The sequence below is a fragment of the Urocitellus parryii genome, chromosome 3 (assembly GCF_045843805.1).
Source record: "Urocitellus parryii isolate mUroPar1 chromosome 3, mUroPar1.hap1, whole genome shotgun sequence".
NCBI classification, from domain to species: domain Eukaryota; kingdom Metazoa; phylum Chordata; class Mammalia; order Rodentia; family Sciuridae; genus Urocitellus; species Urocitellus parryii.
This window is the reverse complement of record NC_135533.1, coordinates 138301370-138328304: the sequence shown is the minus strand read 5'-3', so window position 1 is coordinate 138328304 and position 26935 is coordinate 138301370. Positions and strand designations below refer to the sequence as shown.

At 43.9% G+C, this 26935-nt stretch overlaps 2 protein-coding genes and 1 long non-coding RNA gene across 7 annotated transcripts in view; 1 reads left to right on the top strand and 2 right to left on the bottom strand.

Moving 5' to 3' along the window:
* Window positions 1-3860, bottom strand: part of LOC113180864 (uncharacterized) — a 4520-nt gene extending 660 nt beyond the window's left edge. The window contains exons 1-2 of one of the 2 annotated variants that reach the window (XR_003300522.2): window positions 3722-3860; window positions 2039-3119 (exon numbers count right to left, since the gene is read on the bottom strand). This is a non-coding gene — a long non-coding RNA (uncharacterized LOC113180864). Of the gene's footprint in view, window positions 1-2038 lie in introns of both variants that reach the window. The other variant, XR_003300521.2, reaches the window with a different exon arrangement.
* Window positions 1-6398, top strand: part of Rfc5 (replication factor C subunit 5) — a 12668-nt gene extending 6270 nt beyond the window's left edge. The window contains exons 7-11 of the mRNA XM_026386027.2: window positions 147-228; window positions 814-943; window positions 1499-1576; window positions 2724-2778; window positions 3774-6398. Of these exons, the coding sequence (XP_026241812.1) occupies window positions 147-228; window positions 814-943; window positions 1499-1576; window positions 2724-2778; window positions 3774-3870 (442 nt within the window). The 3' untranslated portion in view covers window positions 3871-6398. The remainder of the gene's footprint in view (window positions 1-146; window positions 229-813; window positions 944-1498; window positions 1577-2723; window positions 2779-3773) is intronic.
* Window positions 5787-26935, bottom strand: Wsb2 (WD repeat and SOCS box containing 2). 4 transcript variants are annotated; one of them, XM_077796116.1, is made up of 9 exons: window positions 26838-26935; window positions 20057-20225; window positions 12645-12889; window positions 12353-12484; window positions 9988-10088; window positions 8518-8690; window positions 7758-7868; window positions 7530-7637; window positions 5787-6859 (listed from the first exon to the last, which is right to left on the bottom strand). In XM_077796116.1, the coding sequence occupies exons 1-9, from the start codon at window positions 26848-26850 to the stop codon at window positions 6697-6699; spliced, it is 1215 nt and encodes a 404-aa protein (XP_077652242.1). In that variant the 5' UTR covers window positions 26851-26935; the 3' UTR covers window positions 5787-6696. The 4 variants fall into 4 exon arrangements, with proteins under 4 accessions (XP_077652242.1, XP_077652241.1, XP_077652243.1 ...); XM_077796115.1 differs by lacking the exon at window positions 26838-26935 and having other exon boundaries at window positions 20057-20244; XM_077796117.1 differs by lacking the exons at window positions 12645-12889; window positions 20057-20225; window positions 26838-26935 and adding an exon at window positions 10543-11326 and having other exon boundaries at window positions 12353-12427.

Below are 26935 nucleotides of genomic sequence, written 5' to 3'. Positions count from 1 at the left end.
GTTCTGATCAGGAGAGTACTGTTAACTCCTTTTTTTTTTTTCCTTTCTTTCTTTGGGGGCCCTGATAATGTGAGGCCATCTTGTTCCCTTGGGTGAATGCTTGTGCTGTCCAGGGACGCTTAAATCCCCTGCCTGTTGACTTTCAGAGTCGATATAAGTGAAGATGGGATGAAAGCACTTGTGACTCTCTCCAGCGGAGATATGCGAAGGGCTCTGAATATTTTGCAGGTATGGTTTTCCTCAAAGTAAATCTCAAGTCATTGCTTCAAAATAACTTTTTGGGAAAGGCAACAGGACAATCAATCTGTAGCTTCAGAAATCTAGAAATGGTAAGACAGGTCTGACTATGTCCCAGACCTTTTTACTGTTTGATTTGGCTAATTGAAAGAATCAGTCAAGCCAGGTACAGTGGCACAGGCCTGTAATCCCAGCAACTGGGGCGGCTGAGGCTGGAGGATCGCAAGTTGGAGGGCAGCCTAGGAAACTTAGTGAGACCCTATCTCAAAAAAATAAAGAAAGGCTGGGGGTATAGCTCAGCGGTAGAGCACCTTGGGTTCAATCCCCAGTACTGCAAAAACAAGCAAACAAAAGAAGTATTTGTCACAAATAAGGCAGGGGCAGGAAGGGGTTCTGCAGCTCTAATAGCAACAAGTGGCCAGCTCCTGGAATGAGGCAAGCTCTGACCTCTGTGGAAAATGCCAGGGCCCCAGTTGTCCTGGGCCCTGGTCACATTGCTGCTGCAGTAAGTTGTTCTTGGCCACCTGCAGGTTGGCAGCTGCTGACAGCCTCAAAGATCTCCCCCTCTGTCTGCAGAGCACCAATATGGCCTTCGGGAAGGTGACAGAGGAGACTGTCTACACCTGCACAGGGCACCCGCTCAAGTCAGATATCGCCAATATTCTGGACTGGATGTTGAATCAGGACTTCACCACAGCCTACAGAAGTACCCTTTCTCGTGTGCTCCACCATGGTTAGGGCCTGCGAGGGCCCCCAGAGCTCAGGTTGCAGCCAGCATCTGCACCTTGCTAGCAGAGGACGTCTGGCTGCACATGACTGGCCAGCCTGTTGTGGGAGCAGGCATTTGTAGGCACAGCGGGTGCTTGTCTTTAACATCCCACAGTTTTCACTAACAGCTCTGGCCTGGGTCAGGCATGAAGCAGCATGGCTCACAGACAGGAGGGAAATAGTCCTAGGGAAGAAGATGCAAGGGTTTTAAAGCAGTCAGTGTTGATGCTTGTTTTGCTGTAAATCTAAAACCTCAGAATAGTGATATGAATGCATTTTGTTCTGTTCTCTACTGGAAGGAAAAACAACTGGGCCTTATAGAGAGCACTTATTGAAGGTAAAATGTAGGAGAAAGAGTTGGGGCCTAACACGTGGCTAGGAATTGGAAGAGAAGCAGCCATGTTGAGATTAAAGCCATCAGGGTTGGGATTCAAAATCCTCTGCAGTGTGTTTGTTCTGGAACTTGTTCTCTGCCTTGACTGCACCTCCCCAGATATCATGGATTTGAAAACTCTGAAGGGTTTGGCGTTGCATGACATCCTGACCGAGATTCACTTATTTGTTCACAGAGGTAACCTCCTTTGTTTCCTGGCTAAAAAGCTGTGGCAGTCACTCCCTTGGATTTCTGGTGGTTACAGAGGGAGCTCACCAGGCTCTTTTTTGTATTTTATTTAGAGATAGGGTCTCCCTGAGTTGCTTAGGGCTTCACCAAAGTTCTGAGGCTGGCTTTGAACTTGAGATCCTCCTGCTTCAGCCTCCTGAGTCACTGTTATGACAGGTGTGCGCCTCTGTGCCCTGCACCAGGCTTTATTCTTGAAGCAAAGAAACAAGGAGGAAGTATTATAAACCTGACCCTCAATTTTTATTAGTTTTGTCTTGCTGTTTAAAATTTTGTTCCAAAAACCTTGTAATCTCTGGAATTGCTGGGTGAATAGGAAAAAACTCCTGAAGACTAACTTTACTTCTTCTAGGAGTTTGTGTTTTACAGCAGTAAGTAGGATGTTTTAATTCACATTTCTACAAGAATACTTACCCTGAGGAGAGGAGGAGGGGAGTCTGTCTTAATGTCAGCCAAAGCAATCTTAAGGACCCATCTCTAGCTCCATGCTTGCTGGAACCTTCTGTAGAGTGGATTCTCAGCCTGGGCAGCACCTAGGGATCACACGAGGCATTGAGTCAGCTCTGGGGAGGAGCTGGATGCAGCATTTTTTCAGGCTTCTGTGTGATCCCCTGCTCAGTGGTTTAGAGCTCTTCCCTCCTCAGTCTCCACAGATGGGAGGCCACCTGGGTCGGGGACTGGGCTGGCCTGTGTAGAGCCAGCTGCCATGGGTGTTCCTGAAACTGAGAACTCGGCTCTCCAGTTACCTTGTAGAGCCACCCAAAAAAGGCAGTGTTGCTGGCCCTTCTGTGTTCTCCTTGTCACTGTGGGATCTCATATACATACTCACACTCACACACACACTTTTTTAAACTACACTATTAAGAATTACAAAATAGTGAATGAAAAGTATGAAACTCCACCATTTTTACTTTCGTAGAGATCTGGGAACTTGTGATCAGTCTGAGGCCTCAGAAGTCCACTCTTACTACTTGATGTTTAAACTCATACTTGTCGGGAGAAGTTCAGTGTTAAAAGTATACTTTTCCTCTGGGTTTTTTCCTTTTGGGGTGGTGGTAGTAGGGGGAGCCCATGCTCATTTGATTTTGTTTTCCCTCAGTGGACTTTCCATCATCAGTTCGAATACATTTACTGACCAAAATGGCAGACATTGAGTGAGTATGAATTTCCCAGTTTTAATTCTTTTCCGCCCCCAGCGCACCCCTGTTGTGAGGTTTTTCTTTCCACTTGTGTGGGCTTAGCATTCTTGATCACCTCATTTGTGGTATAATCTAGTTTGGGATGACAGTAAATGGGATGTGGCAGAGGATGGAGATGCTTATTTAAGTCAGCACAAGGCCAAGCAGATCAGTTACATATTTGAGATGAGGGCCTTTCCTTTGGCCTCAAAGGCTTCACCCACATTCTGAAGATGCTCTCGTTTGGGGGGAGACGTGTTCCAGTTCAGGCTTGTAGGTCATTTGGGGACGACCAGCTCTCCAGGCATTTTGGCATACTGAAACATATTAGGGGGGAAAAGTCAACACAAACTCAATTTTCCACTTTGCCTGGTTCAGTAAACACTGTTATTAGCCCCTAGTGAAGCTGGCAGCTATCATTTAAGTAGACAGAGCATTGGGTTCAAACTAGACGTCAGTATAGGCCAACTCTAATTTGCTGTTACTAAGCTTTCATGTGTACAAATTAGGTCACTTATCACTATGCTGTATGATTTTGCTTTTGATGGCTGGGCACTTAAAAGGTGTAAAGATGAACTGCCTGTGTCCTGCTCTACTTACTAGACCACAGACTCCCATAAGTATCAGCCCAACTTCACAGTGAAATGTCAGTTACAAGGAAGGAAATCTCCATTTTAATTCCTCTTAGTGCAGCTGGTAGAAGAAATAACCCTTAATCACATGAATTATGCCCCTCTAGAGAGTTGGAACAAACTAAGTCCAGAACACTGCTGTGGGTAGATTTAAAATTTGTCTTCAAGTTTCAGATTACTAAACCAGTATTAGAGTAAGGAGGGAGTGTCAAGGACACCTGAGTTTGCTGTCAAGGATCATTTTGGATCAGCTCCCACGCCCCTCCTTTGCTCTCCAGTTCTCTTACCCACAGGCAGCTCTCTGTGATGTTCTTTATTCTCCTGTTTGTTTTATTTTAGGTACAGGCTTTCTGTTGGCACCAGTGAGAAGATTCAGCTGAGCTCCCTCATTGCTGCTTTTCAGGTTACCCGAGACCTGATTGTGGCAGAGGCCTAGGTGCTCCAAGCCGATCTCCACCTCTCAGGGCCCATCCCTGACTGGAGAACAGAGGACTCAGTTATAGGTGTGGCTGTAGAATGAAGCCAGTCAGCCCAGGTCTTGGAAAACTCTGGTCCAGGATGGACGGGCAGATATTTACAAAGTACTGTCTTGGTTGTTTGAAACACCAACATAGAAAACAATTTTAACATATACCTATCTTATCACACTGCTTTTTTAGTATTTTTACCCTTTAGTTGCTTGGATAACAGGAAATTGGCCTACCCTTTGGTCTGTAACATGAGGTTTTCTAATCTACTGTGGTCCAAATGTCTTTCAACTCAAGGTAATCACCTCCAAAGTTTATCAACCTAATATTTGGCATTATAAACTTTATAAAAATGTTCTAGTGAATTTCTGGCCCAAACTGTTCTATTCTTATAAAACAGTGAACACTTAATCTTTTTGTTTCCCCTCTTACAGTAGAATTTGTAGCAGGTTTCAGTGGTGTGGACAATAGGAAAAAACTTGAAATTTTAAACACAGAGCTAGCCTCTGAATCGTGCCATCCCAGGCCATTGCTTACACTAGCTTTATACTGGGAGGGCCTGTCAGATGAAGCCCAACCCGAAACCTGGACCTGCTCAAAGGACTGATCCCAAAGATATAGTAGTCTCTTTTACAATTTTGCTTTAAAGTAAGGCTAAAGCAGCTAGCTTGGTGCTCACAAGTGATGCTGCTTCTTAGCCAGTGTTAGAAATGCTGACTTATCTTTAATTGTACTGAATAAACTTTTTTTTAGGCTGTTCCTTAACAATGGTGTCAAATTCTTAGGCCTCCGTTTAACAGTGGCTCAATTTCAGTTTTTTAGCTTTACAGTGGTACAAGTGCAATGTGTTTAGTAGAAACCAGATTTCTAATTTTGACGTTGGGCTGGACTAGCAACATGCCCTGCACTACTCCAGTGATGCTGGGCAGCAGCAGGGCTGCAGCTCCCACCAGCCGCAATATCATGAGGGGAAACCACTGCCGCCCTCCCATGTGCTGCGGAGCTGTTCAGCCTATCGGTTGTGTGAAAAGCACCTCTGATGTGGGTATTTCCAAATGAAAATGGGTTTATGGAGATTCGGCCCCTTGGTAAGCTGAGGAGCATCTGACATCAAAAGGGAGAAGTAGGTTGGTTATCCCGCCATCTAGACACCTCACTAGCAGTTTGAAGCTATTAGCCAAGTGGGCCTCAAGGAAACAAAACCCCCAGGGCTTCCCAGGGCCCTCTCTATGATACTTCAAGATGGTCATGAAACTAAAAAGTTACCAGCCCATTCCTGCCCCTCCCACTGTACTGCTTGTTCTAAAAGGTGATTGTTAAATTTTATTGTTTCTCAGTCCCGGGGACTGAACCCAGATATAGTCTAACACTGAGCTCTATCATCAGCCCTTTTTAAGAATTTTGAGATGGTCTAAGTTGCCACAAGCCTGGCCTCAAACTTTCCATCCTCCTGTGTCAGCCCTATGAGTAGCTGAGCTTACAGGGGTGTGCCACCATGCCCAGTTGATTCTTTTTTCTTAATGTGGGAGGAAAAAAAGAAACAGAGCCAAAAGCTTTTGTTTTTTTCTTCAATGAAAGCCTTATTTTGAAATGTTTTTTCTTCAAGCAATGAAGGTGATAGAGGAGATTCCTCTTGTCTCATTGTTACGCTGCCTCCATAAAGGATCAATTAAGAAAGCCAAAGAATAAGATGTTGCATTTCTTTCAAAATAATTTAAAATATATTAGATTTTCCTAAGGCAGATTTTGTCGGAATAAGGTGTTTTGATTAGATAGGTACATGCCACTGAGGGAGAACAGTACTTTTAAGGAGCTATTTTTGTTGGGTAGTTGAAACTGACTAATAAGTCTGATGAGGTCAAGCAGCAAAGACAGATGTTGTACATAGAGTATAAGCTGAAGTGCTGACAACACCAGTTCTTTACACAACGAAGACACATCTTCACTACTGTTCCATTTCAGTACTCTGGTTTTTAGATACCATTGAGAAAAACACAGTTGTACCTTAACATCTGTTTAGAAAATACAAATAAATATGATGCTAATAAATGGCCAACAACTGACAACTCAGTAGCCATTTGAACAGTCATGCATTTAGGAACACATCCTCATATAATCTGACATACAAATTTGTCATCTCCTGCACATGCACACCATTGTTTTAAAAAAAAAAAAGAAAAGAAACAGCCAATAATAGTGTTTGTTATCAGTCAGGAGCACAGCCTCTGATTTCGCCTGTTACTCAGGTAACACCTTATACCAAGTGCTCCATGGAAACTTGGTCCTGCTGATCAGAGGGAGCCTGAGGGAGGTAACTTGCCAATGTCAAAGCAGCTCTGAGCACAGCAGGAGGGGACGTTAAACCATGCCACCACTGTACTGGGAACAAGAATGAGTATGCTACGCAGCTCACATCCCAGCTGAGGGCACGTAAACCTTGCCACCACTAAGGAGCGGCTCTAGCGGCCTACTTGAATCATCAAAACATTAATAACTGCACTTTGAATCAAAATGACTACAAGGAGCTCAATATTTGCTTTTCACAAGTGGACTCATGACTTAAAGTAAGGCTCTGTCACTGCAGAAGTGGGATTTCCTCCTCTAAGATTGGCTCACACATGCCATGGAGAAGATGACCCATGACCAGTCCATTGGGATCTAGTCTGCTACATTCTCTTCACAATCCCAAAGAATTTCTATTTCAACCCAAGACCAGATGTTTGGCCCATTATTCCAGCTATTCCTTTGCTGGGAAGATTTATTCTGCTACAAGAAAACAAGATGTGCAGCATTGCTTAAAAAGTCCTGTACGTGAGGAATTCTTTCATTTTCTTGGGGATTGGCAGTGCTAGGACTTGGTAGGTTGTTAGGAAACTTCGAAGGGCTTTCCGGCATAAGTGCTTCAGTGAGGACAGGACTCTAGGAGCAGTCCAGAACTGGACATGGCCGTCTCTTGTCCTGGAACAAAACAGACCAACAGGGTCAGAAAGACCTTGCTTTCATTGCAATGGATGTTTCTAATCTGTCCTCAAGTAGCAAAACAGACTTCAGAAGGTGAAAGGCAAATCTGACTAGGAATGACTATGAAGGCTCTGGTGCTGAGGAATGAGGGTTGCTGACAGGTTTCTAACACGTTATGATGTTGCATGTGCCTGAAGCCCAGACCACTCGAGAGGCTGAGATGGGAGGATCACTTGAGCCCATGAGTTTGAGGCCAGCCTTAGCAACACAACGAGACTTTATCAAATACAGAAAACCCTCAAGACAGAGACATTTGACACCAGACACATCTCTGTCAATAAAGACCTTTCAACAAGTTAGATCAAAAGTGGTAAGAGGGAAGAGTGTCACCTACCAAATCTAAGGAGTTAACCTGTAGGGTGATATCGGTCATAAATCCTTTCCCATAAAAATTCTACATCATCCTAATTTGTGTTCCCTTGTAAACCTGGCCCACTGAATTGCAGATCTTTAAATACATTGTGGTTGAATATTAAAAGAGTAAATGATATATTGTCAGAATTGAATATTTGAATTTTACATAATCTTGGATTTCTTTTCTTCCCTTAAAAACTACATGGCACATGCAGCATAAACTGCTCCCCATCTGCTCAGCTAACATACATACCCTGTGGCAATAACTCCACCATGTGGAAAAAACGTGCAGCAAAGTCCATTGGTCATGGGAGCAAATGCCACGGGAGCCTTCAGCTCCAGGGCCCAGATCCTGAGGAGCCTGGACAGGAGAGAGGGGTACAGTGACACACTAGCCAACCTGGGCCACACCAGGAGGAACATGCTGCCACTACTTCCAAACGCCTGCTCTGAGGCCTCCTAAAGGGAGTTCTCTCGTTACCTGTCGTCTGCCACTGTCGCAAGGTACAGGCCTTCAGGAGAGAAGCACACGGATCTCAAGGAGCTCATGTGGACATCGCTGTCATCCATGGCAGGCTCAAGCTGGGTGTGGCTGCAGAAGTCAGAAACAGGACGGCAGGCTGGGTGTGAAGGCCAGCCTCCTGCTGCAAACACCCCTAGGCAGGAGACCAAACTGCTGTGCTCTGTGCCCTTATGGAAAATCTGGGATTCAGACTAGAAAAAAGGGCCCTTCAGAAGGCCCCAAGAGTCTTGGGGCTAAAGGGTTACTAGCACTTCCTTGTGCTAATTTCCTTATGCAAAGTAGGTCAGCCCTCACTTTAATGCCACAGTACAAACTGAAAATCTTTTTTAGGCTGAGATACATGATAATTATAGGACTACCTATTATTTGCTTCATAAAACAGAAAGACAAAAGGAAAAAGTAGACCAGGTTTGTAAGAACATGAAATTCATATTGGAAATTATGTTTTCAATCGGAGGATCTTTCTGAACTTGTTATTACAGTTATTAGTAAGTGGAATTTAGTCACTTTGAGGTTTCATAATGATGAATCCAAATTAGTACAGACGGCTTCCTAAACCCAGAGACTTGCAGACCCTGACAGCAAAGCACTGAGCCACTGCACCTTCTCATCTAGGCCGCTCTTCCCCACCCCAGGCTCCAAGAGGGACCCGTCTAATGCCAGGTAGGTTCTCATCAGCCACCTGACAAGGAAACCATAGTAGGGAATCAGTCCTTACTGGAGTGACCTCAGCCTCTCGCCAGTGTAGGGGTCCCACATAATCACGTTGGTATCATAAGAAGCTGTGACAAGCAAGGCAGAGTCTGGAGAGAAGTCACAGGAGACAACACTGCTTTGGTGGCCTTCTAGCTTCCGGATTAGTGTGTAGGACCGCATGCTCCAGAGGAAGACCTGTGGGGACAAACAGGGGCCTGGTGAGGGGCAGGAACCAAGCACCCAGGACCTGAACAGCAGTAAAAGGCACCAGAATCCCCTCTTCAGGCCCCATGGCCAGGTGAAACCATTCCGCCCTCCTCCTCCACAGCCTATCATCCAGGGGGAAACAAAGCAACGGACCTGAATTCATGAGGCACTGAGTGGGCATGGTCAGCTTGGTTGTCTTTATCTCCAGCCCTTTTTTTAAACTTTCTATCTTGAGATAGGGTCCCACTATGTTCCTGAGGCTGACTTTGAATTTGTAATCCTCCTGCCTCAGCCTCCCGAATAACTGGGATTATGCACTTGTGCCACTATGCCCCGCCCAAAGAGTGTTCTTTAATAAGACTAAGCAAGCCAACCTGGAAGGCTGCCAGCTGAAATGGCCCCAGAGGCTTCTGAGCTCTGCTTGAAATAAGGTAGCATGTGCTGAGGAAGACTTGAGCCAAATACTACCTTGTTCCACTTAAAGCCAAAAATAGGGGTCAGAGGTGAACTCTGGACCACCCCACAAAGCAGTGACACCCTGATGACATTTTACACCCACACCTTTCTTAGAGAACCCATGAGAATATACTACGACTCTCTGACCTACCTTATCATTTCCACCCCGAGAATCATTAAAAGTGGCATTTTGTTTTCTCTCCTTTAAGAAAACTCTCATTTCACATAGTCTCACACCTCAAGTGGGCAACCACCTGGGTAGGATCAATAGCAGACCCTTAACCTAACTTTCTGTCAGTTACAGCAAGGGTTCAACACACATGCAAAACCTAAACAGTGGCAAATCACCAAAGGCTTGTTCTTAAGATTCTAATGCCTTTTCTCTCTCTCTTTTTTTTTTTAACAACAGGATTAAAGGACAAAGTTCAACAATAAAAGTACCTGATCATGTCACGATCTGAATTCAAAATCCTAGATAAATTCAAACTAGATGATTCAAAGGAAATCTGGATCCAGATGTAGGTTGCAATTTTTAAATCTTAGAATCCAAAGGGAGAAGAGATCCAACAAGCACCCATTCTCTGTTTTGTAAAGGCAAACCACCCCTCAGACCAACTTCCGAACCTTCCACTTCTTGGTCCACATCAGGGTGCTGAGAGTAGTGTGTGTGTGTGTGTGGGGTGCCAGTCCATCAGCATGCCTTCCTGCTGAGGCCAGCCAGCCGGCAGGTGGATTTTGGCTCTCACACACACACAGCCAGTGCTTCAGACCCCTATTTCTCAATGAACTGAAGCAGTAGAGGAAATGGCACCCACTGTTGGAGGCTTACCGACTTCTCTCCAGCTGCGGAGCACAGCATACTGCAGTCAGGGGAGATGGAGCAGCAATAAACCCACTGGAGGTGACCTGATAACACCTGAATCTGTTTACCTGGCAAAGAAGAGAAACAAACAGTAAGCCACCCCGCAGAACAATGGAGACGGGAGGCAGAAGTACCAGTAGTAATGGCCCAGCACTCTATACATCATCCAGTTCTCTCAAGACTGGGCCCAAAGGCTTTGGTGAAAAGGAACTATGTCCAACTTTCATTTAAACATGTAAACAGAAAAGAAGAAAAATAAAACAGCTGCAATCTATTAATATGATATTCTAATGGCCAAGGGAATTCATGGCACCACATAAATCTAGGGAAAAGGGTGAACATAGATCTAACACCTTTTCATAGCAGAAATCCTTCTCTTCAGGTTCCCAACCACCTCAAGTGCTCTGAAGCCTCCTTCCCAACTGACAGTGCTTATCTTCAACTCTCTGTTTAACCTCCGTAATGGCTTCCCTCTGGTCCTACGTTGTCTGCTGGAGAAGGGGCGAGGTGTGGAGTAATTACAGGCATAAGCTCTGGAGTCAGATGACTCGGGTTTCAATGCCACCCGGCTCCGCTGCATACTCAGTTCAGAAGTCCAGTGACTCACGCAATCTCTCCAGGTCTTGGCTTTTGGAAAAAACCTAATGCCCAGGCATAGGGGAGTGGGTGAATTAATGGGGGTATATCTAGTCTGTTAATGTGGATGGAATTAGAGAGACAGACTTTTCTATGGGGTAATGTTTAATGAAAAAAGCAAGATGCATAGAAATGGAAGGCGGAAATTAACAGTGGGGAAATGTAACAGGGGTCTGTTCACCTTCTGAATATAGCCCTTACTGCTCTAAGGTTTAGTCTTTAAAAATTTTTTTTTTTCTCTTTTTTCCCCTCTCCCCCTCCCTAACAAGTTTAGGAGACAGTGTTCTCTTTTCTTCCCCTGGTTAACTGCCCTGGGACACACCACTACAGGAAGGGGATGCCAACATGCCATCAGGGGGCCTGGGACCCCTACCAAAGCACACCTGGAATGTAACCCTTGAAGAGTTTCTTTAAAACCCCCCTGTCCCTTGTGATTGAGAGTCACAGCCTTTAGGACAGAAGTCCCCTGGTGTTTCTTCTTTACTACCAAAGCAATAAACCTTCTTTTTCCTTTTTCTCAAAAACAAAACAAAAAGCAAGATGCAGAAAAAATGGGAAGCATATGATCCATTTTTGTGAAACAATGGTCTCCAACACCCATGGATGTAAGTCATGTATGCAGGATTATGTAAGTATAGAAAAAAATTACAGTCAGCTATGTAAGTAGGTTCTTAACGTGGGTTACCAGATTGCAAAGGAAGAGAGGAGGACACACAAGAGGGAAGACAGGAGAAAATGGGAAGGAGAAAGCCAAGCAAAGGAAAAAATACAAGAATTTTTATAAACCCATATGTGGTCATACTTAGGAATTTATGAAATTTTTATGCACATGCAGATATGTACAAGTTAATACTTTTAGAGTGGGTTATGGCCTCTTCAGCCACCACATCCAAGTGCTGAGAACAGAAGGTGTTAAGGGATCACGTCAGCAGGGCAGATCCCTGGAGCCCCACCTCAACGCCCCCTTTCTCAGGAAGCCCTAGTCGTGGCCTGCACTGCTCTCAGTCATGCTTACCTAGCCCTTCCTTCTCTCCAAGCCAGCATGGGATTCCCCAAGTCACTCTCTAGTCCCTCCCGGGACAGCAAGCTGCCGGGGTAAAGCCCTGCTGTGTTGTATGTTTCAGTAGGGCAACACCACTCCAAGGGGGCTCGTGGGAGCCTGAAACCTGTTTTTTTTTTTTTTAAGCATACCAAGCAGAGACATGCTTTTAATATATCAATGTTCCATCAGCCCTCTGTGCCCCCCACACTTACAGATTTAACTATCATGGATGGAAAATTTTTTTAGCTGTGTCTGTACTGAACACGTACAGATCATTTTTCCTGTCATTAGAGTGAAGCCACCATTTCCCTTAGGCATTCTAAGTCATCTAGACACAGTTTCAAGCGTAGTATGTTGGTTATATGAAATACTATGCTATTTCATATCAGAGACTTGAACAACCACAGTTTTGGGTATCCACAGGGGTCCTGAAACTTGTTCCTTTGATAACTGAGGGATGACTGCACTGTATTTCTTTGGTTTAGGACATCTTTGGGACAGGAAGGGTAATTAAGAAGAGAATATCTCCTTAGAAGGCAATAACAGAAAAAAGTGTTGAAAAACCATTCTAGATAAAAATAGCATTGGTGAGGTTGAGAAAGGAGCAGATACATTATTTCTGGAGCCTTCAAGTTAGTTTAACCACCTCCCTACCATGTTTATTCAGGTCCCAGATGCGAAGAGTCTTGTCCCGTGATGCAGAGACCAAAATCAAACTGCCACTGGGTGTGAAGCTCAGATCTCTCACAACGTCTTGGTGGCCAGAAAGATTCAAAAGCAGAAGCCCTGAAAGGAGAACAGAGGACTCAGTCAGCAGAGAGGGGCACCCAGACTGCCCATCACCCTATACCCCAGGACAACTGGGGACCTGACAGGAACGGGTCATGAACATGCCTCTTGAATATAAATATGCCTGAACACCTTGTGCCAGCTAGAAAAGACCTACCTGTCTGCACCTCCCAAATCTTGATCTGTCCATCATTAAGCCCTGTGGCAAGGATCAGGCAAGAGATGTCTGGCACTTGGGGGTGGTGGCGTGCCCAGAGTTTCCTGCTGGGTGGAGAAGGCCACGGGCTGAAGGCCAAACCCCAAACAATCTGACCACAGTCCAGTGTCTTCTCCTTTGGGCTCCCTCGTCCTTTTGTATCATTTTTGCTGCTTCGGCTTTTGGCTTCGAACCCTTTAGGGATGCTGGAGAAAGCAAAGATTGGAGTCTAAAATTGTTACCAAGTCAATCAACTTGTCATCCTGGGACAGTAACACTCGATTAAAGTCCTAGAAAGAAATGTTGGTTTTTAGTAAATTCCAGTGTGACTTTGTGTCATTTTGGAACTCATGTAACAGAAGCTCCACTGGCCTTGTCTCAGTCTACTGGCAACAGCCCTGCAATGGGGTGACCTGCCGTATGGGATAACTAGATCACAGATGCTCCTGGGAGCTGCACACTTGCTCAGAAAGTTCTCCTGGGTTTTGGTGCGTGGAAAGAAACATGTACTCCATTTTTCCCATGAGAGAGCATACTTATACCATAGGTCTGGAACCAGGACAGACAGAATTAGAGCCTGAACACCAGCCAACATGTCCCCTTCTATTATCTCAGAAGTCCTCAAAGAGCTGGGAAATAAACCTGTCTGGCCAACAGTTTGTTTAGCAGATGTTGATTTCCACCTTCACCAGTAATAAGGCTCTTCCTTATTTCCACATTCACCAATCAATAATAAAGTTCTTCCAGGTACTTCCTGGTGGGACATCCAGGACAAGAAGCAACCAGAAGAGTAGTCAACAAACAGAAAGAACCACAGAACTGCTTACAGGGATACCTCCGGAAGATCTCCTGGCCCGAGCCCCTCCTTTACATTCCTCTCCCTTTTATATCCTCACTCTGTTCCAGGTAACTGAATCTCACTCCCTGAGTCACTGGGCCCTGCCCACCTCTACGCCCAGAAGACAAAGTCTCAAAGTAGACAGGTCTGGGATTTGGCCTGAGAACAGTTTACTATTTGCAACACACCTTTAGTAAATCCTGCTTTTCTGAGTGACCATGACCACACTCGTGTCCAGCCACTGGGGGAGATAGAGAGAATGCCAGGCCCAGCGCAATCTGACATACTTCAGAGAGGAATCCTACACTCACAGTATCTATGCCCGGACCTCTATTCCACACTTTCCCAGAAGTTCTGAGCAAATCACACTTCTGTCAACTGTATGTTAAAATCAGAAATTTTACCAAGCTCACCTGGAAAATAAGAAGGAAGGAGCCGAGGCAAGTGTGGGCTAAATCAGAGGCTGGCAAACTGTGCCAGGGCCAGCAGTCTGTTTTTGTTTTAACTCTTTCAACAATCCCTTAAGTTCTCAATTTTAAAAAAATTATGGTCTATTTAATAAATAAAAATTGTATATATTTACAATGTACAACATAAACATGTATACAACGTAGAGCGGTTAAATCAAGCTCATTAACATATCCTTCACTTCACAAACTTTTTTCCTCCTGAGAATACTTAAGATCTACTTATAGTAATTTTTCAAATATATTATTAAATATTGTGTCCATGTTGTACACCAGAACTCATCCCACTTTAACCCAAACTCTGCAGCCTTGATCCAAATCCCCACCCCTCCCGGCCCTCTGGTGGCCGCCCCCCACTCAGCTTCTAGGAGTTCGACATTTTTTAGATTCCACACATAAACGTGCTTGGTATTTGTCCTTCTGTGCCCAGCTTACTTCATTTAGCATAATGTCCTTCACATTTATCAATGTTGTGAAAATGACTAGATTTAGTTTTGTAAATAAAAGTTTTACTGGAACCCTGCCATTGTCACTTGTGTACATATTGCTACAGGTGCAGAACTGAACAATCCTGACAGATTTTGTGGCCCATGAAGCCTAAAATTTTTACCATTTGGGCCTTTACAGAAAATGTTTGTTGGCCCCTGGTCTAATTGGTCAAATGAGGCTGAAAAAGTGTTTTTCTGGCTAAACAATCTGAATGTAACCAATGTCTTTTCAGCTGATCCTGCCCTTTCCCTATGTGGCCCTCCTTGCCTGTCCACGCTAACCAGACCTACCTGGCCATGGTGCAGGTGAGTGCCACCTTGAGAAGGACTATAAAAGCAGGCCATGGGAAGAACATCACAGAAGAGCTTGGAAGGTATGTTTTATCTTTTATAAAGTTAGGATTTCTGTATTTGAATTAATTTATTTCTGTAACTACTTTATTCAAAATGTATTAAGACACATTTCCAAATTATTTCATTTTAATATTATAAATTGAGTGTTTCTAGAAAGAGGGTCATGAACCACTTAACAAAAGAGAAATGTGCTGAGAACTGCTCAGTTAGGAGACTCTGTTCTTGTGCCATCAACAGTTACAATGTCACTAGGCAAATCAACCTTTTGGGCACCTGCTGGGTGGTTTTAGCTCAATGCACTTCTATCACTAAATCTAAAGAGATAGCCTTGGATCCCATAGGATGAGGGCTCAGTCCCCAAGAACTTCCCTGTCTGCTACAGATGCCTACCCCAAGTCCCAGGATGTTTTCCCTGTGCTTCTGACCCACTGGCTATAAATGAAGGTTCCTTTCCATGACCCCCTCCTCAGATTAAATTAATTGCCAACATGTGGTCTTTCACTGACCAAAACACTGTTAAGCAGGGCATCACTGTACTCAAATTCTTGCTGTATGAGTAGAGCTATTAACTTTCCCAGGGCTGGGGATGTGGCTCAAGAGGTAGCGCGCTCGCCTGGCATGCGTGCGGCCCGGGTTCGATCCTCAGCACCACATACAAACAAAGATGTTGTGTCCGCCGAAAACTAAAATAAATAAATAAATAAATATTTTTTTAAAAAAAACTTTCCCAGGCTCACAAAGTCAAGGGCAGAACTGAAATTAGAACTCAAGTCTTGGGGCTAGGGAAGCAGCTCAGTTGGTAGAGTGCTTGCCTCTCATGCACAAGGCCCTGGGTTCAATCCCCAATACCGCAAAATAAAAAGAAAGAACTCAAGTCTTGGGTGTCTTGGGTGAGTACTCAACAAATATTTAGGGATAGGGTGCATGGGAGGTAGGAGGTGGGAGTGTGGGAAGGGGCTGCTGAAGAGAAGGGAGATTCATTAACAGAACTTAGCTTAGCTTCACCTGAAAAGAAAGCTTCCCAAACCTTTTGGTTAAGATGATTATTTGGCTCAATACCTAAAGCAATTCCTAATTTTTTAATGCATTATAATCTTAAGCACATAAATGCCCCAGATCCTTCCTCTCCTGGATTGAATCCAGAGGTGCTCTACCACTGAGCTACATCCCCAGCTCTTTTATTTTTTAAGACAGGGTCTCGCTAAATTGCCTAGGCTGGCCATTAATTTTTGATCTTTCTGCTCAGCCTCCTGAGTAGCTGGGATTACAGGGACAAGCCAGTATGCCCTGCTCCAGATTCCTGCTTTTATTTTTTGAATCAGGGATTGAACCCAGGTCGCTTAATCACTGAGCTAAATCCCCAACCCTGTAATAATTTTTTTTTTTTTTTTTTTTGAGACAGAGTCTTGCTAAATTGCCGAGGCTGGCTTTCAACTTGTGATCCTCCTGCCTCAGCCTCCTGAGTTACTGGGATTATAGGCTGTACCACTGGACCTGATTCCCACTTTTAAAGGTCTTTTAAAACAACAATTACGGGCTGGGTTTGTGGCTCAGTGGTAGAGACTCGCCTCTCACGTGTGAGACCCTGGGTTCGATCCTCAGCACCACATAAAAATAAATTAACCAAATAAAGATATTGTGCCCATGTATAACTAAAAAAAAAAATTTTAAAATCACTTCAAGTTACAACAGAGAAATATGGGAAGATCTGGAAATGAAACTAATAATAAAAATTATCCACAATTAATATTCTAAACATTTTACTACAGATTTTAATTTATGTGTACAGTCATTTTTTTTTAAAAATAAATTTGGGATAATATTGCACATACAGTTTTATAGTCTGCTTTCTTCAACAAGCCTTATGGCATGTATTTCCTCAGTTATATTATTCTTCAAGATGTTTGATTTCCCCCCAAAACCAGGTAAGTTCTCATTTAACATATTAGTACTTTTCTCACTACATTAAATAATAAATATACAAAAGGGTTAATATTCAAATGACTTTTCCAATTTCCCTTTAGTTAATACTGAAAGAATACTTTTACCTAGAGTAATGTACATATTTAGATATATCTAATTTGGGGGTAAACACAGATTTTCTATTTTATTCTATTTTCAAAAAAACCCAAAAAACTTTCAGTCAATAAATTGATATCAGACTTAAGTCTAGGTACAAAGGAGAGTCCCCTGCATTTGGAGTGGGAGGTTAATTAACAATAAATATCCTCGCCATTACCAGTAAACTGACCACAGAAGAACTGAAGATCATGATTACAAATATGATAGCTTTAATGACTTTACAAATATATGGAAATGTCATAATTAACCATCCTTTATTACTTAATCTTAAGGGACCTCTGATTTTTTTCACTATTAATTTCATGATGAAAACCAGCACATGTAAATAGGTTCCCCCAGGTTCTGAGATTCCTAATAGTAAGAAGAATTTGTGTGTGTGTGTGTGGGGGGGGGGCAGGGGTACCAGGGATTGGACTCAGGACCTGACCCCCTACTACTAAGTCACATCCCCAGCCCACCAGGAGACCATTTTTAAGGTCTTGTCAAATCGCCTTCCTTCCAGAAACTGCACAAGTTTACCCCTCTGATGGTACAGGGGGTAAAAAAAAAAAAAATCAGTCATTTTTTCCCTATATTTTTTTGGGTTTTTTTCCCTAGTTATACATGGATACAATATCTTTATTTTATTTACCCCAGCCCTCTCCTATATTCTCAACACAGAAGACTTCTGTGGCCAAACATGGGGGCTTTTCCCCACACATAAGTAAGCAATTCTGCAGCAGGCACCTGCTGGGTGGTTTTAGCTCAATGCACTTCTAACACTAAATCTAAGGAGATAGCCTTGGATCCCTCAGGTTGAGAGCCCAGTCCCCAAGAACTTCCCTTTGTGCTACAGATGTCTACTCCAAGTCCCAGGTTGTTTCCCCTGTGCTTCTGACCCACTGGCTATAAATGAAGATTCCTTTCCATGACCCCCTCCTCAGATTCAATAAATCTGTTAAGAGCAGCAGACAGACCTCAGGAAAATGCCTTACTTAAATTTTTACCTATTTATTATAAAGAATACCAGTAACAGTGGAAGAGATGCATAGAGCAATGCATATAGGAAGGAGCACAAAGACTCCACACCCTCCCCAGGGCCATCAACTTGCAAGAAACTTCCAAGTATTCACTTATCTAGCTCTGAATCCAGTCCTTTTTGGGTTTTATAGAAGCTTCATTGCATAAGCATGGTTAATTACATCATCAGCCACTGGCAATCAACTTCACCTTCAGCCCCTATCCCTTTCCTGCAAGTTGGGGATGAAAGTCCCAATCCCTTAGTCCTGCCTTGCTCTCTCTGGTGACCAGCCTCCATCCCAAAGTACTTAGGGACAACCAGACAACAATCAACTCAACAGCACACAAAAAGACACTTATCACTGTGGAGATCCCAAGGATTTGAAGAGCTGTGTGCCAGGAAATGGAAACTGGTAATGTCAACAAAGTATTAATAATAATCACAATATCACACTCTTCAACCCTAGCAGTGTGCAGATTCTTCTGGCAAACTCTTGTCAGCATCACATACTGTTAGAGAAACAAGTTTCAGACTGAATTATTACAAAACTTAAATCTAACCTGCAATTATAAGAAATGCCTAAAGCAGGCCTAGTGTGGTGGCACAGGCCTGTAATCCCAGTTGCTGGGGAGACAGAGGCAAGAGAATCGCCAGTTCAAAGCCAGCCTCAGCAATGGTGAGGCATTAAGCAACTCTGGGAGACCCTGTCTCTAATACAAAACAGGGCTGGGGATGTGGCTCAGTGGTCAAGTGCCCCTGAGTTCAATCCCTAGTAACCACCCCCCAACACCCACACAAAAAAGGCAGCAATTCAGTAAGGCCCCAAGCAACTCAGTGAGACCCTGTCTCTAAATAAAATACACAAAAGGGCTGGCCATGATGCTCAGTGGTTAAGCCCCCTGGGTTCAATTCCCAGTACAAAAAAAAAAGCCTAAATGAGACCCCAAGAACTGGATGAATTGATTGTACTTCAAAATTCAGAATTCAGAATTCTTGGCCTCTAGCTCAGTGTCAGGCAAATAATTGAAACAAAAGTTCCCAGAATAAATAAGTGCAGACATAGAGTGGCCCCAAGACACACAAAAAGGTACAAATATATCCAACATAATGCCCTACATAACATTTCCTGGGATCTGACTGTTCCAGATAAAGAAAAACTTTAGCATGAGAAACTTAACCAAGTCAACAAAGAAAAACATTCAATTTTAAAATGGTCTAAAGATCTAAACAGATATTTCTCCAATGAAGATATACAAATGGCCAAAAAGCACGCGAGAAGGTGCTAAACACCAGTAACTACCAGGGAAATGCAAATCAAAACCACTGGCATTCAATTTCACTCTCATTAGGATGCTAGGCTGAAATCAAAAAGACATCAAGTGCTGGTGAGGATGCAGAGAATTGGAATCTGAAAGCACAGTTGGCAGGATTGAAAATGGTGCCACCAATTTAGAAAACTGTCTGGCACTTCCTCAGTTAAACATTGAAAACACATACCACATGAAAACTGTACCCGCAACACTATTCATAATAGCCAAAAAAGAGAAAAGGAAAAAAAAAAAGAAAAGAAAAAGAAAATCTAAATGTCCATCAATCAATGAAAAACGTATAAACAAAATTTGGTATCTCTCCATACCATACAATAATTATTTGGCAAATGGAGATGTACTAATACATACTACATTATGAACCATGAAACATTATGCTATGAGAAGCTGGTCAAAAAAGCCACATATTCTAAGATTCCACTAATAAGAAACATCCACAATAGATTGATTCAGAAAGATAGTAGTTGCCAGGGACTGGAGGTGTCTCCTGCAGCAAGTACAAGATATCTTTCTAAGGTAAAGAAAAAGTTGAATATGATTATGGATGCACTAAAAGCCACCATATGGTACACTTTAAATTGGTGAATTGTATGGGGTATAAATTACGTCTCAATAAAGTTAAGAAAAAGTGTGGAGTTACGACAACCTTGACAGAACTGAATTTTCCAGTCACAGGATGTTGGGGTTCTGCGAACTCCAGTTTCCTGAACTTTTTCCCTCTGCTGTTTTTGTACAGGGAGTAAGAAAAGGGAGTAAAAAGAAAGGGGAGTAAGTTGGGAAAGTGCCCTTATTCCTTTGGGTAAAAGGAGTACTTACAACTGCTCCTCCAGTGGCCAAGGGATCAGCTTGACGATGCAATGTCCTTGAGACCAGGCAAACCAGGAGCCATCTGGGGAGAAGGCGACACTCCAGGTTTCACAGCTTGACTTCCAATCAAATTGGTGGGGGCGCCCGGGCTTGAGTTCTGCCAGCAGCAGAGGTTCCTCTGTGGCAGGAGACAGCATGCTTCAAAAACACTCTCACACCCTGGAGGACCTCAAGGAAGCTGCATTCTTCAAGAATGTGGGGAACACTATGGATTCCCAGAGGGAGTTGTCATTTAAATGACCTAGGGTAATAAGTGACCACAGGCCACATTCCATCAGGGTTACTCAGTCTCATCCCTCCCAGTTGCCAGTTAACCATGACTCAAGAGTCACCTTTAGGAGGGTGCACTCACTGAATGGAGGCCTCATTTTCCTATGAATGCCTGAGCAGGAAGAAGGCAGGAGGCATCCAGGCTAGGGCTAAGTTGGATGATGCAAAAATAGTCAGATATGTTAGCCATGCTAGATGGTTCCACCACAGCAAGGCCACCAATGTGTTTCAGGTCTCCTCAAATAACCTAATCTTGGGAAAAGGTATGGGGTATGGCAAGGCTCATTCCCAGCACTCCCCCATCAGGAAAGCTAAGCTCCGGCAGCCCTTGCCCTGGCTTTTCTTGCTCAGATCTATTGGTTAGGCCTTCCCTATCTCCTTTAACCCAGATCTTTCACAAGTCTCCCAATCTTCCCACCCCTAGAGAGCCTGCCAGAGCTGAAAACATTCATCACACCACTTTCCCCTGCAAATACATTCCCAGACTCCCACCAGCCTACATAATACAACAGCTGAGCCCAGGCTTCTTCTACCACACCTAGGACTGCCTCCTTTCCATTACACCTCTTGTACTGCAGGCCACACAAGTCTGCTAGACATTCCCTTTCAAGTTCACACCTAGACTTACAACTGAAACATCCTCCATTATCATAATACCCTGTTTAATTCTCTTCTGCAACCAGCATTTAATCACTCTCTTCCAATACCACCAAGATGATTTCATCTTTATTTCTCCCAGGGCCTCTTGTGACGGTAGGTACTGCACAGGTACTTCTTCATGGACTGAACTGCAATTCCTAGTTCAATCCTGTAATTCTGAAAGAAGATTCTGCATGGCTGATAAGGTCTGTAAGCTAAAGGCCTTCAGAATGGATTTTACGGCCACTAGCATCATGATACACGCTAAGAGAAAAAGTGAGTTCCATTTTGGATGAGGTCACCTCCATATGTACATGTTCCACTTCAAGAGTTCCAGACTTTGAACTTTTATGGCTACAGATAAGATACTAACTTAAACCACCTATTTTTAAAAAAATATTTTCTTAGTTGTAGATGGACATAATACCTTTTTTATTTATTTTTTTATGTGGTGCTGAGGATCGAACCCAGTATCCCACACATGCTAGACAAGCGCTATACCACTAAGCCACAACTCCAGCCCCAACAACCCCAGCCCCAAACAACCTATATTTTAAGCTCATCTTTTTAAGTCTTCCTACATTACGTCCCTGAAATCAGGATGTATTTTATAATCGACAACTTTTCTTAAATAGGCAGTATTTTTGTTTTTCCTTTGTAGTTCTGGGGATTGAATCCAGGGCTTTGCAAATGATAGGTAACACTCTACCACTAGCTATGTCTCCACCCTCCCCCTTTTTTGTGTGTGTGGTGCTGGGGATTGAATCCAGGACCTTAAGCACCAAGGCAAGCACTCTACCAACTCAGCTATATTCCCAGCCCTTAATTTTATTTTTGAGACAGGGTCTCACTAAGTTTCCCAGGCTGACCTAGAGCTTGTGATCCTCCTGCTAAATTAGCCTCTGGAGCAGCTGGGATTACAAGTTTGCACCACTCACACCCAGGGCAGTAAGCAATATCCTTTTTCTCAGTGGCACATAATGGAAATACAATCCAAGGTATCTTGAAATCAATGCAACACATGGTAAAGAAAAAAACCACACATACACACACATTTTTTCCAGTATATGTACCACAGGAAAAAAAAAAGGGGGGGGGCTTTTGTTTTATAAAATCAATGTGGCAAAAAATTCTTTCTATAAATGTGATTTTAATAAATGATATCAGGCCTCTGTAAAGAGAACATCCATTCCTGGATGTCTTATTGAAATCTAGGCTTTCATATATTTGATCTGTCTAAATTGGTGTCTGTGCAGACCAAAGTTTTGTTTTGTTTTTGGTAATGGGGATTGAACCCCAGGGGGTGGGGGGATGCTTAACCACTGAGTCACACATCCCCAGCCTTTTAAAAAATTTTATTAGACAGGGTCTCCATGAGTTGCTAAGTGCCTCACTAAATTGCTGAGACTGACTTTGAACTTATTATCCTCCTGCCTCAGCCTCCCAAGCCACTGGGATTACAGAGCATGTGCCACTGGCGGGGCCAGAGGTCATTCTTCCTAGAAATTTGTGTGTGTGATCCCTTCCTCTGCACAATCCCATCTGTATGAATTCACTTTTGTGGATGTGATGTTCATATAGTAAGAAGTCCCCTTGTATTCTAAATCCAACACAGGTCTCTTGATGTTATTCAGGAATATGCCACTATTTTCTTCAATGATACTATTTTTAGGTATTTTCTTATGGTGACATAAACCCTAATCTACTAATGTTTTTTTCATGTAGCCCAAGAGTTCCACTGGGGGTAATTTTGTCCCCTGAGGGCTTGTCACAGTGTCTGGAGACATTTTTAGTTGTCACCACTAAGGATGTCACATCTGTTATGTAGAGGCCAGGGATGCAGCTCAATATCCTACAGTGCATGGGACAGACACCCCCACAAAGTATTATCTGGCCCAAAATGTCAATAGTGCTGAGGTCCAGAAATACAGATGTAGTCAAATTAAATGATACTGACTAGGGGCTGGGATTGCGGCTCAGTGGGGCCCTGGCATGCATGGGGCCTTGGGTTTGATCCTCAGCACCACATAAAAAAATGAATGGAATAAAGGTATTGTGTTCAACTACAACTAATAAATAAATAAACGACACTGACTGAGCTGGAAGAAAATTCCTTTAATCCATCTGATCATGTTCATATTCGGTTCACTCCCTCTCCTAAATGCTCATTATCCATCCCCATGACCACGTTCCACACACACTATTAAATAGGTTACACTGATTTCTTCTACCTCCCTAGTCAAACCCATTAGCAAGTTCAGTCAAGTCTGATTCCAGATTTGCCTAAATCTACTTCAACCCATCTCTATGGCTACTGTTCTAATCCACCTGGCATCATCTCACCTGCCCACCAGGCCGCCTTCCATCTGCTCTCCTTGTTTTCACTCTAGCCCCACCATCCCTCCTCACTTCCCATTTCCTAGAATAAAATTCAAACTCCTGCCTGCCCTCAAAGTCCTGCATTACCTGGCCCCTGCCTCTCCTCTCCCTGCTACATCCAGGACCCTGGCCATCTATGGCCTGACTGTGCTCAGCTACCTAAGGGCCTTTGTACCAACTACTCACTTGAGGATGCCTCTCTGTATCTGGTACCTTACCCCAATGACAACTCCTTCTGGAGTTCTCCTAACTCCAGAACTCCTTCTGGAGTTCTTCAACTTCACCACTAGATTGGCATGCCTCGCCCACTACCATCCTGTCCACTACACTGTAGGACCCTTGTTTATTCCCAGTGCCAGCAGAGTTCCTGGCAAACAGCAGGCAGTCTATAAATATTTGGTGAATAAATATACAAAATGAAGTCCCTTAAACTACTATGATGCTTTAAGACAAACATTTCACATGAAATCTTTCTTCAACATCAGCCTCCTGAAAATGTACACACTATTTCTGTGATTTAGGAATTCAATCTCTCTTGCTATTTTGGTTCAGGAATTCAGGCGCTACAAGAAGAATGAACCCAGTGACTCCTGTTAAGGAGTCTGAACCCAAACTAAACTTGGCTACTGGAAAAGAAAACCATAATTAGTGCAGAACTTGAAAACAAAACAAAACAGAGCCGAGAGGACCAGCTTCATCTGGGATTATACCTGCAGTGGCCCTTCTTGGTTTGAAACAGAGTTTTAACTGAAAAATATTGGATGTGTTTATAGTATACCACCCGGTGTTTTCACATACGGTGTGCGTTACATCACACACTTTCTTTTGTAATAAAGCACTTACAAATCTCTCAGCAATTTTCAAGCATTCAATATAGAGTTCTTTATTAACTATAGTTACCATAATGTACCACAGATCATTCTGAACTTATTCCTCCTAAATTTCATAACCTTTAACCAACATTTCCCTGATACCCGCCAACACATACACACACCTTTAAGGGTCTTCCAATTAAACAGTGGATATGTTTGGACAATCAGGTCAAATGGAAAGACATTTACTATGGATTCTCTTCCTCGCACGCACAAGACTTAGCCTTAACAGATATCAGGAAGCTCAGAGAATTTTCCTGCCTCAGGGCCTTTGCATTAGCCATATCATGGGCCCTGGAAGATTTGCCTGGCTGTTCCATTATATCATAGGGAACTCCCTGTTTCTAAAGTAATCTTGTCATTTTCCTTTACCCATTTAATTTTCCGGTTAATTATCACTATACTTTGACTGCTATCAGGTATTTATTGTCTATCTTTTCCCCAACCCACCTCAACTTGCATACCTCTTCACTGCTGTTGGGCTGCTCTGCTCAACACAGTAAGCACATGTAGTTACTGACCACTTAAAATGGGTAGCAGTCTGGAGACAGGCTGTTAAGTATAAAATACACACCATATTTTGAAGACACAGTACAAAAAGACACTGAAATAATCCAATAATTTTTATTTCATTATATAAATGAATCAAATTGCATCACTGCAATTTAGATGTAGTGGTCTGGATATAATTTTTAGATTAATTTCTTAAAAATTGTTTTCTTAAAAAATGTGGCTATTACCAGAACTTTTAAAATTACCTATATGTATGTGGCTCTTATTTTATTTGCCTTTTTTGGCAACACTGGGAATTCAACCTAGGGACTCACACCTGCTAGGCAAGTGCTCTACCACTGAGAAACACCATCAGTCCTTTTTATTTTTTGAGACAGATTCTCATTAAGTTGTCCAGGCTGGCCTCAAACTTGCACTCCTCCTGCTACAGCCTCCTGAGTACCTGGCATTACAGAGTACATCACACTCTGCTCTATACTTTATTTCTATTGGCCAGCAACAGCCTAGAAAATGCCTTGCACATAGTAGACACTCAATAAAAGTTTGAATAAATAAATGAATTCAAACCATTGCTCTGAAGATTTCCACTATTGTCCATTGTAATCCCTTTACAATACACTTTATTCAGTTTGAAAGCAACACAAAACTCTGACCTTTTTAAAAAAAAAAAAAAAAACAGTAGCTTGGCAGCTTTCAACAACTTTGCCCACACTGGCAAACACAGCTGTCAATCAGTAGGAAAAACCTCAGAACTGGAAACGGATTCCTGTTAAAAAAGGCAGGTTAGTTTCACATTGCCTTTCAGATTTAACTATAAGGAATCAATGGGAAAAAACTGCAATAAAAAAGATACTCTAGACCCTGGAAAACAGTAATGGGCCATTTAAAAGGAGTTCTATGGGTAACACAATCACTGAAAAGAAAGCCCTTATCTAGATGGGAACTGGAAAAAGCTGCCTCTACACCTTTTTGACTGCCTGGCTCCAGCAAACAAAGAAATGTCACTTCCTAAATTAAAAAGTAACACCACCCCAGGGAAATCCTGGTTGGCAACCAACCCACCCACAATAACGAGCCACCAGCAGCCAAAATGAAGACTTAACTTCACTGCAAGATGCTCTCTGGAACAAATTCTGAGTCTTAGGCCTGGACCCCTTCTGAGAAGTTCCCTTAAGGAAACCGCTTTTAAATCTTCAGTTAAGGACTCTCAGAATAAATCTCGAATCCATCCTAAACTTCTTTATACACAGGGACCGGGGGCAAGGAGGTTAGACCAGGTAAACCTAAGGGACGCCCCTGGAGGTTTGGGCCTTTGTACAACCACCTCATCTTTTCCATTGAGACGGGGTATTCATCTGAACTGGATGAAAGTGCATCCAATATTCTGGCTTCCACTTTTTTTTTCCTGATAGTAAGGGGTGTTAACAAGGACGGGGCGAGCACTAGACCTCGTGGTTTTTCTAAACTTACATGATCCTAAGTGTCACTAGGGATCAGCATTCCCAGCCCCACCCCACCGAATTAACTCTCGGGAGGGAGCCGCTCGGCATGTAGTTCGAACAGGGCCCCAATTCGTGGGAACAGGCAGGCCGGGAAGCACCCAACCACCCACCCAGGCAGGCACTATTATTAAACGTCGTTCAGGGACAAAACCGAGACGTGGGTTGGGGGGGGGGGGTTAAGCGGCTGGTCCACGAGCGGAGGGCGCAGGGCCGACTCCCACCCAGGCTGCGAGCACGTCAAGGGCCCCTGGGCTACCGCCCCCGGTCCGTCTAGGGCTCGGCGCTCCACACGGTCCCGGGGCTGGGGCTCCCAGGCCCAGCAGCCCGTCCGCCCAGGACCAGGGGACGGCAGGAGTCGGGTGGTGGCCACTGACAGCGAAAGTGAAACAAAGCTGGGCGCCGGCGCGCACCCCGCCGCCCGGCCCCGCGCGCGCCGCCCCGGCCCCGCGCCCTCTCGCGCCCGCCCGCCGCCAAGCCACCGCGGGGTCCCCGCCCTCCCTGGGCAGCGGGCCTCGGCTCCGCGCGGCGGGAGCGGGAGCGCCCGGCCCGACTCACCTCCGGCCTCCATGGAGGACGCGCGCTGTTCGCGCGGCAGGCGACGGGCGCCTCAGCCCCCCGGGCCGCTGGCCCTCATGCCGCCCCCGCGCCGCCCA

What these genes read in the sequence shown, in the direction of transcription:
- Wsb2 (XM_077796115.1), bottom strand. Translation starts at nt 20,244, where the DNA reads ATGCTGTCTCCTGCCACAGAGGAACCTCTGCTGCTGGCAGAACTCAAG. An exon ending in GAGAGGCTGAGGTCACTCCA is followed by an intron (nt 7,869 to 8,517) that starts GTAAGGACTGAT and finishes TGACTTCTGCAG; the next exon opens with CCACACCCAGCTTGAGCCTG. An exon ending in GGTGGAGTTATTGCCACAGG is followed by an intron (nt 6,860 to 7,529) that starts GTATGTATGTTA and finishes GTTTTGTTCCAG; the next exon opens with GACAAGAGACGGCCATGTCC.